General features: G+C 40.9%; 1 protein-coding gene across 1 annotated transcript; it reads right to left on the minus strand.

Moving 5' to 3' along the window:
* Nucleotides 1–1739: 1739 nt before the first annotated feature.
* fgf13b (fibroblast growth factor 13b) lies at nt 1740–12120 on the minus strand. Its single transcript, XM_053687056.1, has 7 exons — nt 11996–12120; nt 11871–11914; nt 11424–11684; nt 7441–7551; nt 7148–7251; nt 5768–5966; nt 1740–3651 (listed from the first exon to the last, which is right to left on the minus strand). The coding sequence occupies exons 1-7, from the start codon at nt 12118–12120 to the stop codon at nt 3521–3523; spliced, it is 975 nt and encodes a 324-aa protein (XP_053543031.1). The 3' UTR covers nt 1740–3520.
* Nucleotides 12121–15549: the final 3429 nt, after the last annotated feature.

Here is a 15549-nt window from a genome sequence, read left to right on the forward strand (position 1 = left end):
GCTAGATGGTTAGTCAGCTAGCTATCAGGAATATTAGCTAACTTTATGTTCCATAGCTGTGCAGATCCTCTCTGCATGTTAGAAACTGTAATTTGTTTAGCTGTAGTTGGCTAGCTTTGAGATTTGGCTAATCCAGTAGATTCAAAGTTTCTTGATGTAAGCCATGTTGCTGAAGTCACAAAGACAAGTTTTTAGCTTTGTGTTAGCACTAGCTAATTCTTGCTAGTTTCTGCCAGAACTGCACAGTGCAGCTTTAATTATCACTCATATATGACCTTCACACACAGGTTGCTGTATAGAGGTGTGTGTGTGTGTGTGTGTGTGTGTGTGTGTGTGTGTGTGTGTGTGTGTCAGGCAGCACTTATCGTACTTGAGGATAAATGTTAATCAATGCTAATCTGCAGCTCCTCAGTGTCTCCATTTATCCAGTCTTACAGAATTTATTTTAAGATGGAAGTCCTACATTATTCATCACTGCTACTGAAATATTAAAGGACAGAAAGATATTGTTTGTGTGTGTGTGTGTGTGTGTGTGTGTGTGTGTGTGTGTGTGTGCACTGTCCGAGAGCTGTGCAGACGCTTCAATAAAATGCAGCATCAGGTGTTAAAATGAATTCTGTGTAATGAATTATCATCAGAAATACACAATATTCTGTCAGGGGAGTGGATATTCCTGGAAATAGCTAATGTAGCTAACTATTCCTAGCCAGCTACATTGCATTAGCTAGCATTATTAGCATATAGAGTTAGCTAGCTAGCTTATTATAAAGTATAAAGTTCTAACACTGTGCTTATTTGATTTGTAGAACGATGACATACTGCTGTTATCTTGCTAGAGGACGAATACGTATTAGCATAATTTAACATTAAACTTAACCGTCTCGTAGCCAAAAAAACAACTCTACAAATAATTAATACTTCTTACTGTACTTTTTATTTTCCTAACAAGTTTTGCGATCCAAAATCCAGATATTCTATACCTAAATAAATAAACAAAGTAGAAAAAAAGAATATTTTTACATTAATGGACCTTCTGTGGAGATGAAATGAAAGCGTGCGGTATATTTTTATTCAGTACGAATAAAATCAGCTGCAGAATTTATATGTAAATAGAGCCTTGTTTGTAAATGTATTTGTGAATAAATAAAAAGGGACATTTGCTCTTCTCTGACCTCCTTATTCTCAGACGTGATGAGAAGGTTGATGTAGCTACACTGCAGTGCATTAAAGTCCTCACTCGCATACTGAAACCTCGCCGAGGTGCGAAGAACCGATTCAGTCACGATTCAGGACCACGCACTTTTCTCAAACAGATCCAAAGATTTTTACAATAATATCTCCACCAACACAATCATGCATCTCGTACATCGCTAACTAACCAAGTCGAGTCTCTGCCATATTATGGCTGCATTGCATTCTGGGACTTTGAGTCCAGTGTTTGTTCCAATGTCTCCACTAATTCTGTACTGGATTTCTTATTAATATGATGCTAAACATCACTGGAAAATAAACGGTGTGTGTGGGGGGGGTTTTGTTTTGGGGAACTATCTAACTAGTATTTTTTCTCATATTAATCACCATTATATCTAGTATTAACAGTAACAATTAGTGTACCTGTCAGGGATTTCCCCTGAGCGCGTCTTTGTTTATGTTGTTTTGGTTCCTGTCCTGTCCTTGTGTTTCCTGTTCCTACCTTGGAATGCCCACCCCAATTCAGAGAGAAAGTTTCACACTTTAATATGAAATACTTTATATAAAGTTTATAAAAACATAAAACTCCACTGAAATTTTACAAAAAATAATGTGAAAAGTCAGAGATAAAATGAAGAGAGGAATAAAGAGAACTGGAGAGAGAGAGAGAGAGAGAGAGAGAGAGAGAGATTGGTTATATGTCATTACCGAGTAAAAGTGTATTTGATGTCATGACGGGTTTTAAACACACACTCCTGTGGTGGAACACATGCGTCACACACCAGCACTTTAAAGCAACATGTATTTATTGATTGATTTCACATTACATGTATCTAATATCATGCAATGCCGGTAAAAATCCCCCTAAACACTACAGCTCAGATCACAGTTTAGCTGAATAAGACACTCTCGTCATGAGAACAGGTGATGAAGGTTTAATGCATGTTTCATTAAAAGGCTGTTCAACTCACGTCGTCTCTCCACGCGGCTCTGAAGCATCGTAAACAACACTGACGTGCGGCGTGTCGCTTAAATGCCACGTTTACACAAACCACTCACTCAGCGCAGCAAATCAGAGGCATGGTCCATTATTCTGCCATCAGTTTACTATGCAACTAACACACACACACACACGCATACACACACACACAGCTATAAAACATGCAGCTTTCCCCTACAGTGTGTCCCATGCAACACAAATGCTCTCAAAACTCAAATGAATAAATATTTAACATAAATTGTAAAAGAGAATTAATTTAGCCCTGTAGAAGCGATGAATTTATTTGTATAACTCGCTTTAACATAAATCCCAAGAAGCGCCTGACATTCATTCACAACGCTAACAAAGGCAAGCAGGAAGTAAAGGAAGACGTCGAATCAGAGTAGAGATGAACACGTCCTGCTTAAACGCTTCCCCTCGTTCACTTCCCTGCAGTTTAGTTCCCTTAGACACCATCTTAAGGGCTTCACCACATGAGATGAGGGTAGGATGAGGGATCGAGTCGTCATCATCATCAGTGTGGACTTTAGGAGCAGAAATTACCCAGAAGGCATTGTTGTTTCCAATATGAGGCAGTTTCCTTTCCAATATGGTGGCCGGAGTGTATTTAAAGTGTAAACATTTATTTCTGAGTTACTTCACTGTGCTATTACGCTTCCACAGCAGGCAGTAATTAAACCAGGTGTGTGAGAGTGTGTAAATCTCCACAACTTCAGCTACACCGTTGAGCTCGAGTGTATTCAGGGTATGATGAAGACCACACACACACACACACACACACACACACACGTATGTAAAGGGAAATGGACGAGGCCGCGTTAACAAAACAATACCAGGTTCCTTTTCGATTCTCATTCGCTCTCCTCCACAATGAAGACACACGACATCTTTGGTTGCGTAAAACCGTAATTCCGTGTGAACGAGACTCTCGGTGAGGAGCCGAACTCCATCAGTGTATCTAACAGTGAAGATGTGCTACAGAAGGCTGGACGCGCCGCCACGCTCGCCGTCTCCGTCTCAGTGCGCGGTGTATGAGATCAGCAGCTACTTTAGCAGGTTTATAAGCACGTAAAGTGGATTTTGTCCAGAAACACAGTTTAGAAGAAGAAGAAGAAGAAGAAGAAAGATGAGAGAAGCAGCAGTTTGTTCAGGCTACGAGTTTGAAGACAATGCAGAACTCTGATGAAGTCCAATGGCTTGGATTCGTCCAGTTTTGCACTTGTGATGTCATCACAGTGATCGTTAGCCAAAAAGGTGTAAACGTGTGGGTTTTTTTGTGCAGAGCTGTCATGCCATCTTGTTAGGTCCCCTTGTTGGTACGTCCCCTTGTTAAGTCGACTGGCTTGCGATCTTCCCTCCGTTCAGCATGGCCGATGCACTGCGGCTCTTCGTCGGAGTTCCGCTTCCGCTTCGTGAGAATTCAGTCATGTCGTGGAGAGAGGGCTCTCTGTACATGGCAACTAAACACACACACACACACACACACATATTTAATACATGTACACTGTATGGCCAAAAGTATGTGAATACCCGAATATTGAACAATACATTCCAATCCATGCCATTAATATTGAGTTGCTTTAGCTGTTATAATGTACTCCACTCTTCTGGGAAGGCTTTCCACTAGATTTTGGGGCGTGGCTGTGGGGATTTGTGTTCTTTCAGCTACAAGAGTGTTAGTGAGGTTGAGGTCAGGTGCTGATGTTGATGTGAGGAGGCTCCAGTTCCAGTTCATCCCAAAGGTGTTCAGTGGGGTTGAGGTCAGGTTCTGTACAGGACACTCGAGTTCTTCTACCTTCTTCCAACTTTAACCTTCCACCATGTCTTCATGGAGCTCGCTTTGTGCACTTTGTGTCATGCTGGAGAAGTGTTTGGGCCACTTAGTTCCAGTGAAGGGAAACTGTATGTAACGCTACAGAGACGTACAGAGACGTTCTATACAACTGTGTGCTTCAGATTGGAGTTTAGAGAAGAAGCACATATGGGTGTGATGGTCAAGGGTGCACATACTTTTGGCTGTATCGTGCATGAAAGCTCATTACAGTTGTACTGTCAGTGGTGTGTTCAGTAGAACTGATGTTTATTTCACACAGCAAACTAACACACTCTAGTCATGTTTATAAATTAAACAGATTTACCAGGTTAGACAGATACAGTCCCCTCTGAAAGTATTGGAACAGCAAGGCCAATTCTATTGTTCTTGCTATACCATGAAGACATTTGGCTTTGAGATCAAAAGATTGATATGAGACGATAGATCAGGATTTCAGCTTTCATTTCCTCATATCTACATCTAGACAAGTTAAACAACTTAGACATTTGAAAAAACAAAAACAAATTTTGTATCAAAAGTACAGGAACAGTATTGTAGAATAGGTATTGAAGTAAATTAAAGTAAATAACAATTAATATTTGGTTGCGTATCCCTTACTCACAATAACTGCATCAATCCTGCGACTCACTGACACCAAACTGTTGGTTTCTTCTTCTGTGAAGCTTTCGCAGGTTTTTACTGCAGCTTCTTTCAGTAGTTATTTGTTTCGGGGGGTTTCTCCCTTCAGTCTACCATCATGAGTTCCATCATCAATAAAGATTAGTGAGAATGTTCCAGAAGCAGCCATGCAAGCCCAAGCCATGACACTACCTCCACCATGTTTCACAGAAGAGCAGATCATGAACAGATCCTTTCTCCACACTTTGGCCTTTCCATCACTTTGGCAGAGGTTCATCTTGGTTTCAGATCTTTTGTGGATCATGTGTGTATTTCTTTGTGAATTCCAATCTGGCTTTCTGATGCTTACTGCTGATGAGTGGTTTGCATGTTGTGGTATGGCCTCTATATTTCTGCTCTCAAAGTCTTCTCTGAATGGTGGATTGTGAGACCTTCTCCCCTGCCCTGTGGAGGTTGTTGGTTATGTAACTGACTGTTGTTAAGGGGTTTTTCTTCACAGATCTCACAACGTTTCTGTCATCAGCTGTTGTTGTTGGTCGACCCATTCGTTGACTGTTGCTCAGTACACTTGCGGTTTCTTTCTTTTTCAGGACATTCCAGATTGCTGTATTGGCTATGCCCAATGTTTGTGCAATGCCTCTGATAAACTTCCCCTCTTTTCTCAGCTTCAAAATGGCTTACTTTTCTCCCACAGACAGCTCTCTCATCTTCATGTTAGTTTATGCTTTTTAACAAAAAATGCAGTCTTCAAAGGTGAATCCTAGCACTCAAAGCAATAGTAGACATTCAGAGCTATTAATTGTTTAAACAATCAATCTAACAGGACACACCAGTGCACCAAGAAACACCTATTCACATGATCTGATATTTTTGATCACTTGACAAAATGGGCGGGTTCAAACAAAAGGCCATGTTCTAAGTTTTTTAAGACATCTAGGTGTAAATATGATGAAACGAAAGCTGAAATTCTGATTTGTTGTGTCATATTCATCTTTTGACCTCAAACCCAAATAGAATTGGCCTTGTTGCTCCAATACTTTTAGAGGGGACTGTAGATCAGACTGTACACTGAGGTGTATCAGACCACACTGATTGTATTTGCTGACTGTAAAGACGTCACAGACCTTTGAGGGGTTTGGGGATGAAGTGAGCGGCCGGTTTGGTCTTTTTGACGTGGTTCCCTTTCATCACTCGTCCCTCCTTATTGAGGCCAAGGTACCAGGCTCGACCCGACTGCTGCTGCCGGTACAGCATGGACGAGTACGTCACGTAATAATTCTCAAACACGGACTCCTTAAACTTACACTCCGGAGTGAAGTGTTCCTGAGAGACAGACCGAGAAAATCATAATAACCTTAAACGCAGAAGAAGGAACGTCATTATTACAGCTCATACTGTAATACTGTATATTTCAATATCTGATATACACAAAGAGAAATAATATTCAAAGCCAGGTCTGTGTAAATATCTGTGTAAAAGTATCTACTCTCTGCTGCACTAAAGTGGTGTAGGTGTTTCCTGTGGAATATGAAACTTGGAACAGAAACACATTTTAATAAACGTCACTGCCATATGACAGGAACACTTATTGGCACTGTGCTAAATTATTCATCATGTCAGAACACATTTAATCACAGCAGTGGGTGCTGTCACAACACACACTGATCCGTCAGAGCTGCTCTGTGATTCCTGCATGGCTAATAAACACACGGAGACAGAGAGGACGCCATTAACACCGTTTATATTTAAAACAAGCTGCTTTTAATTCTGAGTTCTGCGTGCACCAATTACATCATAATTACTATGACAACAAAATTCATCTGTTTTCCAAATACAAATAAATAACTGGATTTAACCATAAAAATAAGCAAACAGCAATTTGTGAGTAAATTATGCAAGTAATAAATGCTCTGTGTGTGTGTGAGTGTGTGTGTGTGTGTGTGTGTGTGTGTGTCTGATAGAAAAGTAATCTACAACAGGGTGGTGTGATGAAGTGGAGTTACTGTTACAACCTCGACGATGATTATTTTCCTATAACAGCACACCCCCGAGTGTTTTATTCCTATTTATTTCACAAGCAACTATTACAATGTTTAATTTATTAATAAATGACACGTCATTTTTATCTGTTTGTAGTAACATTTAATCATGTTGTGGAAACCAGTTCGTTCAGAAGCTTGCAGAGGTTCTGGCTCATTAAAGGAATCAGTATCAAATTGAATCCTGCTCTCTGGTAAACACATATGTAGACGCTTAGATAAAGGGTTCTTCACAGGGTTCTTTATATATTAATGGTTCTTAACCTCCTAAGAGTGTTCTAGCTTTGAACCCTTTGAACCCTCTTTCCCTAATAGGGAAAGAACCTATAAGGGTTTCTTCTAGCTGGACCAGTAGAGAGCCCCTAAGCATTCCAGAATGTTTGTAACAGTGGAGGTGAAGGTCATGATGGTGTGTGTGGACAGACTCAGGGACGAGATGTAGGTGTGATTGGCTGGGGTACTTACGGAGGTGTACAGGTAGCCCTCGTTGTTCATGGCCAGATAGAGTTTCGTCTGAACGCTCTGTATGGCCACCACACGTAGACCCACCGGGATGAGATTAAACACCGCTGTGGAGTTGAGATAAAGAAGTTCAGAGCGACCCAGTGAGCTGATGGAACAGGTCTGACTCCACGATTCATTTAGTCTTACATAACTCATTTAGTCAGGAATTTAGTCTTAAAATGACCCGAACATAACATCTTTAATTTTAAACGCTAAAAAATTTTATGTTTCTTTAACTCGGCTCACGTACGGACCATAACTGCTGTCCTCCTCTTTAGTGCCGTCGATGGTTCCGTCTGCTTGGAGCTGCAGGTGAAAGCCCTGACGGCTGCACAGTTTAGTGACGATCCCTTTAAGCTGAGGCTCTGTGGAGGTCACACACAAACACGGAGCAAACTAAAGTGGAGCTAATGTTTAATAATATACCGACTGTGCAGAAAAGTGTACAAACAACCAAGACACCATTTTTTAAAAAAAATCACCTAACAAGCAGCATGTCACATGTAATTTGTGGCTTGTGGGCGTGGCCTGTTATGGGATTTACTTTACTGTATGAATGACTTTTCTGTTAAATATTTACACTTCAGCAGGTTTCCTTTATTTAAATATATTTGATCATGTGTATTATATTGTATTTAACACTCTGGCAGTTGAACGGAGACTAAACACAAGCAGGAACTGAAGTTAACAACTGGGAACTCGCACTCAGTGTTGGGTTTAAAAACAAGTCCATTTTCAGTGTGAGATATTAGAGAAGGGGACAGAGTGTTAATAAAACACCGTGTGAGTTCTGTGGTTTAGGTTCTGTGAGGAAGGTTGTGAGTTTAAATCCCAACACTGACCACAAACCATCATCTGTTCAGTGTAACCTGGATTCAGCTGTTACAAAGTTCTCATCACAGTCATTACAGTTTTACTGTAAAATCGGATTATTATCAAATAAAGGAAGGTTACTGAGAAAAAAAGAAAAGTGACAGTGGCTGTATTTAACTTTGTTGTATGCAACCCTTTTTTATTTTACTTTTGCTTTTTGTTAAGGTATCTGTATAGGTTTTAATAAAAGCATACCAAAAGATGCTTAATACACACGCATATTTTTAGCTTCTTGTTTGTTTGTTTGTTTTCTTTCTGTTCTCTGGGAGAATGTAAATGATGACTCTCTGTGAGCCTAAAAAAAAAGAAATGAAAGGCTAATTACTACCAAGTTGAGGATAATTAGTGTTGGGGGAAATGTTGTGCTGTAAACAGAAACATTACAGCAGCTAGTTTTGCTCCTGACTCTCAATGCATGGTTCATGGACTCGGTGCAGAATGGGCGTGTGGGTGGGAAGAAAGAGCCACTGCCCACAGGCTCCACACCACCAGGGGCACTAGTGTATGATGCTTTTGTGTTTATAGTCTCAGATTTACGGATCAGTATGAACAGTGCTGGTGTTAACATCTGTCTCAGGATCAGACAGGAGTGAAGACACGGGGTGGAGGTTATGGGGGATGGGGGTTATGGGGTACAGGGTTATGAGGTACAGGATTAAAAAGTAAAATGGAGTGATTTATTGTTTGAATGCAGATTTACTTCTTCTCTCTTGGTTAAGAGCTACTTATTATTTGTGCGGCTGTAGAAATTTAATTACAGATTTTATTTCATCATTCGAGCACCTGAAGCTTTAGCTATTAAATACAGTCTGATGGCAAAATACACAAGTTTTGTTTTTCTGTATGGGTTGTATATCGGGATGCTTTTCTCAAACACACCTGGCAACCGCAATTCAACCATAAGTGTTCACTGAAGACACGAAAATACCATCAGATGTGAACATCTACAACCCCAATTCCGAAAAAGTTGGAAAGTATGGAAAATGCAAAATAACAAACAAAAAAAGTCATTTGAAAATTCAGTTCACCCTGTCCTATATTGAAAACATTATATTAACACATTAATTGATGTTTTACTTTGTGAATTTCATTTATTTTTGAAAACATACACTCATTTCAAATCTAATGATTGCAACACACTCCAAAAAATTTGGGACAGTCGTCTGTTTACCCCTGTGTAACATCACCTCTTCTTTTAATAACACTTATTTCACTTATGAGTGAAGACACCAGTTGGTAAAGTTTAGCAAGTGGAATTTTCCTCCATTCGTCCATTATACAGTTCTTCAGCTGCGTAACTGGACGAGACCTTCGCTGCCTTATTTTGCGCTTCATAATGTGCCACACGTTCTCAATCGGAGACAGGTCAGGACTGCAGGCAGGCCATGCTAGCACCCACGCACTCTGCTTATGCAACTATATGCTTGTAATCGGGGCAGAATTTGGTTTGGCGTTGTCCTGCTCTGGATGGCAGCGTATGCTGATCCAAAATGTGTACATATCTTTCTGCATTAATGCTGCCCTCACAGATGTGCAAGTTACCTATGCCATGGTAACTGACACACCCCCATACCATGACAGATGCTGGCTTTCGGACCTAACGCTGCTAATAGCTTGGATGGTCCTTTTCCTCTTTGGTCCGGAGAATACGATGGCTGTTTTGTCCAAAAACTATATGAAATGTCGACTCTTCGGACCACAAAACACGAGTCCACTGTGCTACTGTCCATCTCAGATGAGACCGAGCCCAGAGAAGTCAGCGGCGCTTCTGGACAGTGTTGATGTATGGCTTCTGCTTTGCGTAGTAAAGCCTTAACTTGCATCTGTGTATGCAGCGGCGAATGGTGTGGACTAAACAAAGGTTTACCAAAGTATTCCCGAGCCCATGTCAGGATATCCTGTCCCAACTTTTTTGGAACGTGTTGCATGCATCAATTTCAAATAAATGTTTATCTTTAAAAAATTATGCAGTTGATTAGATAAAACATCAAACGCATCATCTTTATACATTTTTTTGTTTAAATACAAGTCAAAGTACATTTACACATCACTCATCTTGGTTTTTATTAGTTTTGTCCCTACGTTCCCAACTTTTTTGGAACTGGGGTTGTAGATAACAAATCTGAACTGATTCTAAAGTAAAATATGTATTTGTTTATTTGCTTTGTGACTTAATTAGATCAGGTGAAAAAAATGTGATGATGATGGAGATGTTGAGGGTGGTGGTGATGATGGTCAAGGTGATGGTGGTTATGATGATTGTGATAGTGGTGGTGATGGTGAAGGTGATGATGGTGAAGGTGATGCTAATAATGATGGTGATAATGGTAAGATGGTGATGGTGGTGATGATTGTGATGATGGTGGTAGTAATGGTGGTGGTGGTGATGATTGTGTTGATGATGGTGAAGGTCAAGGTGGTGGTGATGGTGATAATGGTGAGATGATCGTGGTGGTGATTCTGGTGGTGATGGTGGTGGTGATGATTGTGGTGATGATGGTTATGATGGTGATGATGGTGGTGATGATGGTGGTGGTGATTGTGATGATGGTGGTGGTAATAGTAGTGGTGATGATAGTGGTGGTGATTCTGGTGGTGATGATTGTGGTGATGATGGTTATGATGCTGATGATTGTGATGGTGATGATGGTGGTGATGATGGTGGTGGTGATTGTGATGATGGTGGTGGTAATAGTAGTGGTGATGATAGTGGTGGTGATGGTGGTGGTGATGATTGTGGTGATGATGGTTATGATGCTGATGATTGTGATGGTGATGATGGTGGTGATGATGGGGATAATGCTGGTTGTGGTGATGGTGATAGTGGTGGTGATTCTGGTGATGATGACAAGGGGGATGATGGTAGTATTGGTGGTGGTGGTGATTGTGTTGAAGGTGATAACGGTGATGGTGATCATGATTGTGGTGATGGTTATGATGGTGGTGATTCACTTTACACATTCACTGATAACTAAAAGCACAACATGTCTCAATCCCAAAATTTGGACCCCGGTTCTATACCTTTTCTTCTGTGACTGTAGCACTGGGTTTAAAACATCAGCTCTGTTTATCATGTTGTTTACTGCAGAATTACCTGTAATATCTTAAAGTTCTTCTGAATTCAATAGCAGCAATCAATCAGGATGGAAACACAGCTGTGACTTCATCCGTTAGTTCAAATGAAGGATGAAGATTGATGATGATGGTTTCTCTTTCTGAGTTTGTCAAGATGGTGAAACAGAGGGTGAAGGTTGTTATGGAGTTTAACCCGAATCAATAAACATTCACTAGATCAGCTGAAGGAATGATGATGACGATGATGAAGATGATGCATAGGATAAATAGTTAATAGTTGTCACCAGACCTGGCCTTCTCCTCTTCCTCTTCTTGGAGCCAAAGAGTTTGACCCGTGAGAAGAGGTTCAGTCGGCTGGGTTTCTCGCAGGTTCCTGTGCTCCGGGTCGGACTGCAGCGAGCCGTCTTCGCTCTCTCCTTCTCCTTCTCTTTCTCTCTCTCCCGCTCTCGCTCTCTCTCCCTCGCCTGCCTCTTCTGCCTGATGAGGGAGCTGGCGATCGCTGCGGCTGTAGCCAGTTTGGCGATTTGTGGCTTCGGTGGCGTCCCAGATTAAAAACTCTCACGCCTGGATTTGATCCCTTTTTAAGGCGTAATGAAAATCAGATACACGATCAGAGACCGATCCTGTATCACTTCATAACGACATCACATCACACACAGTCCACTGAGAATCCTCAAACATCCCATAATACACCCTGAAAACATCTACAGTCAGAGGTGCAGCTTTCCCTCTTTACCCAGAGACATCATGATGAAGATGATGGTGGTGAAGATGATGAAGCTGCGCGGGAAAAAAAAGATATATAAAAATTTATAAACACAGGAGCACGAGAGCAGTGTTTTCTGAAAAAGGTCTGCTCACGCGGTTACGATGTGAATGAGACGCAGGGCACGTGGAGATCCGCGCCGCTCTCGTGCCATGTCATGATCTCGAATGGCCAAAAAACCGGCACCTGTTACCAACCCGAGCCGACCCGGACCACCCATCATCCCCCTACTGAGAGAGAGAGAGACGGAGAGAGCGAGAGGGAGAGAGAGAGAGATGCAGATGTTCCTCTCCGCCTAGCCTCCTGTTTTTGAGTCTTGACTCATTTGATCGCTGTGTGATTCCCTCGCGCGCCTCTCCTGTCTCTCCTCTCTCTGCTGTTTTTCCGCAGCACGTCCAGATTCCCCGAAAAAATAAAAAACCCCAAAAGCACAGAACATCCCCGAGAGACGACAGACAGCCACGCAATCCCCGCTGCAGACGGAAACGCACACTCACGCGCCCTGATTCTCATCCGTTCATTAGGATGGTATCAAAGCGGCACGCGATGAAGGCGGTTGCTGAAAAGTCCGATCTTCTGCAGGAGGATGGAGGGATGGAAGGAGAGACAGAGGGATGGAGGGGTTTGTTTTGCCCCACGGTCCCTCAGCTCTCCTGCAGCACGAATTCAACTCACACACAGAGGCGCGCGCGCGCGCACACACACACACACCGGATTGTGCAATAACAGACCCCCTGCACCGAATCTGTGAGCATTTTACTGCAGAAATGTGTGTTACATCTGTATGTGTGTGTTACATCCGTGTGTGCGTGTGTTACATCCGTGTGTGCGTGTGTTACATCCGTGTGTGTGTTACTTCTGTGTGTGTGTGTTACATCTGTGTGTGTGTGTGTGTGTGTGTGTGTGTGTGTGTGTTACATCTGTGTGTGTGTGTATGTGTGTTACATCTGTGTTTTAGAATATAAATAATCTGAAATGTAACTCACGTGTGTCTGTGTGAAATTCGCACTGAAGCTCTTTAAGGTTCTGTGTTGTTACATAACACACTTTTCTGCCCACTTCACTTTCCGGAAAAATGAAAGAAAGAAAAAAATGGAAATAAAACTCAGATTAAAGCTTCTTTCACACTCTCACTTACTCTCTGCACCACTGAGCACATTTTCACTCCTCCCTTTTCCTCCTCGCGCTATTTACACTAGCAATCACACGCTAACCATAAAAACATAGAAACTAATCATCGTCTTTAAGCTTCTTCTGGGAAACAAGTCTTCATGCAACTGTGTTGAAGGAGAAAGAATCACACAGACACACAGTAATGTGTAAGATGTGTAAATGTGTGTAAATGTGTGTAACAGTGTTGGATGTACAGTATATCAGCTGTGTGGATGAGTGTGAAAGTGTAAAAGTGACTGCAGAGTTCCTCACACAGCGTTCACACACGAGAGCCTCAGAACAACTGGAAATAAACAAGTTTGAATTTCAAATAAAAAACTCATCTGAAGCGTAATCATTAAACCCAAACCTTTAAACGTTCAAGTTCAATTATGGCCAACTTTTATATTATTTCTACTACTGCTGATAATAATAATAATAATAATAATAATAATAATAAGAAGAAGAAGAAGAAGAAGAAGAAGAACTCGGATCAAAGTTGATAAGAAGATGCTTTACAGAGAGATTATAACAGTTTACAAATATAGAGATTGAAATACAAAGTGAAAAAGAGAAATATTAATAAAAATGTGAAGAACAAATAGTAAAAAATAGAAAAAGTAAGAAACATAAAAAAGATACTGTAAAGATACAATATATAAAAACAAAGAGAATGAATATGATCTTAAATAATCTGATGATGTAAAAGATTAATCTTCCCTGTGTTCATGGTTATTCCCAAACTGCTCATGTACCACGTGTTTAACTGCATTAATGTTAAACATAAAAATCAAAAACTAATTTCAACACGTGCTAGATTTGATATAATAATTAAAGTGTGATCAGTAAAATATGTCGATTTATCTATTTATATTTCTATATTGATCTTTTTTTTAAATGCCTGTGTAACTCTGGATAAAGACTGAAACTGATGGAGTACCTGATGCTGATCTTCTTAAAGGAAAAGCCATGCTGCATGTGAGGATGCTGCTCCTGCTGCAGGACACCGAGAGACGAGGAGACGAGGAATAGACGAGAAGAGAAGAGAGGAGAAGAGAAGAGGAGGAGGAGATGAGAGGAGGAGAGGAGGAGGAGGAGATGAGATGAGATGAGGAGATGAGATCCGGCTGCAGCGTCGTGTCCATTAACACTGTGATTATGTGGAGGCCATTATGAGCAGATTGAGTGACGATGTGTCTTTGATTTTCAACGTAAACATCAATAACAACAACAACAACAACACCATATGTTGGGTCAAAGTTCAAGCACACCAACATGTGACTCTCTTCCAAGTAAGTGAGTGAGCGTGTGTGTGTGTGTGTGTGTGTGTGCGTTTAGCTGTAGATTTATCATTAAAATTAGACTAACACATTACAGATCAGTAATAATCCAATAAACACAATAATCATAAAAATGGAGCTGCAAATAAAACTGTGTGGTTTGGAACACGCCCAGTTTAGACTGAAGGAGACACAGTGGTGACGTCACGGGTGGGAGTGGTGATCATTAATGATGTTATTGATGTGATCAGGAATGAGACTTGACTGAAAAGGGAAATTGAATCGGAGCGTCTTAGCTTCCTGTTACAAACACAATCACGTGGAAATGACACGATGCCTGATTAAGGGCACTTCAGATTATACAGCCTATAAATCAAGGGTTTTATACAATTCCCTGAAATGAAATGAAGCGCTGCTGCTGGTTTCCCCTCAAATCTCAAAACATCACCACTTTAATACTGATCTGAATGTTCTGATAGAATTTATAATGATTTTTATTATTTTATTAATAAGCAGAAATCAGCTGTAATAAAGAACACATTAAAATGATATTAATATATGAGCAGAGGAACAGTGTAAATGTAAACATTAATCACACTCCCTCTGTTTACATTAACATTTATTCATTTAGCAGACGCTTTTATCCAAAGCGACTTACATTCCAAACTCTTACTGACAGCCTGAAGAAGTTTTCCCTTTCCACAAACACTTCAATACTCATTATTATTCATTACACAGCTTTAAAAACAAACTACACTCTTACCATTATACACGTTTTACCAGAGAGAGAGAGAGAGAGAGAGAGAGAGAGAGAGAGAGACAGACAGACAGACAATGCAGTGAGATAGAGAGCGAGTGTGTGTTTCTATCCTCACAAAACTGGACTGATGTTTTTAACCTCAATCAGAAAAGTACCTGTGACCTTGACCTGTGTGTGTGTGTGTGTGTGTGTGTGTGTGTATGTGTGTGTGTGTGTGTGTGTGTGTGTATCTGTGTGCGTGCGTGTGTTGTTGGAAATCAGGATGTGATTAAACAGTATGTCTTAAACACACTCCCTCAGGCCTCTGAGAACCAAATTAAATTCACTACAATTAACTAAATGTCCCCCCTCCCTTTTTAGAGTTTTCCAGCTGAAAGATAAACAGCCCCGCCCAGTCTGCTGCCTGTAATCACCGCTAGGGGGCGGAAACAGATACACTTATCTTTTACAGCGGGAG

This window comes from Ictalurus punctatus, chromosome 16 (assembly GCF_001660625.3).
Source record: "Ictalurus punctatus breed USDA103 chromosome 16, Coco_2.0, whole genome shotgun sequence".
Classification (NCBI taxonomy): domain Eukaryota; kingdom Metazoa; phylum Chordata; class Actinopteri; order Siluriformes; family Ictaluridae; genus Ictalurus; species Ictalurus punctatus.

Bases quoted from the DNA above. Each gene is read 5' to 3' on its own strand.
- fgf13b (XM_053687056.1), bottom strand. From the start codon at position 12,120: ATGGGTGGTCCGGGTCGGCTCGGGTTGGTAACAGGTGCCGGTTTTTTG. The intron at 11,915-11,995 runs GTGAGCAGACCT...TTTCCCGCGCAG, and splicing joins CTCATTCACATCGTAACCGC to CTTCATCATCTTCACCACCA. The intron at 7,552-11,423 runs GTCTGGTGACAA...TGACCTCCACAG, and splicing joins GAGGAAGAGGAGAAGGCCAG to AGCCTCAGCTTAAAGGGATC.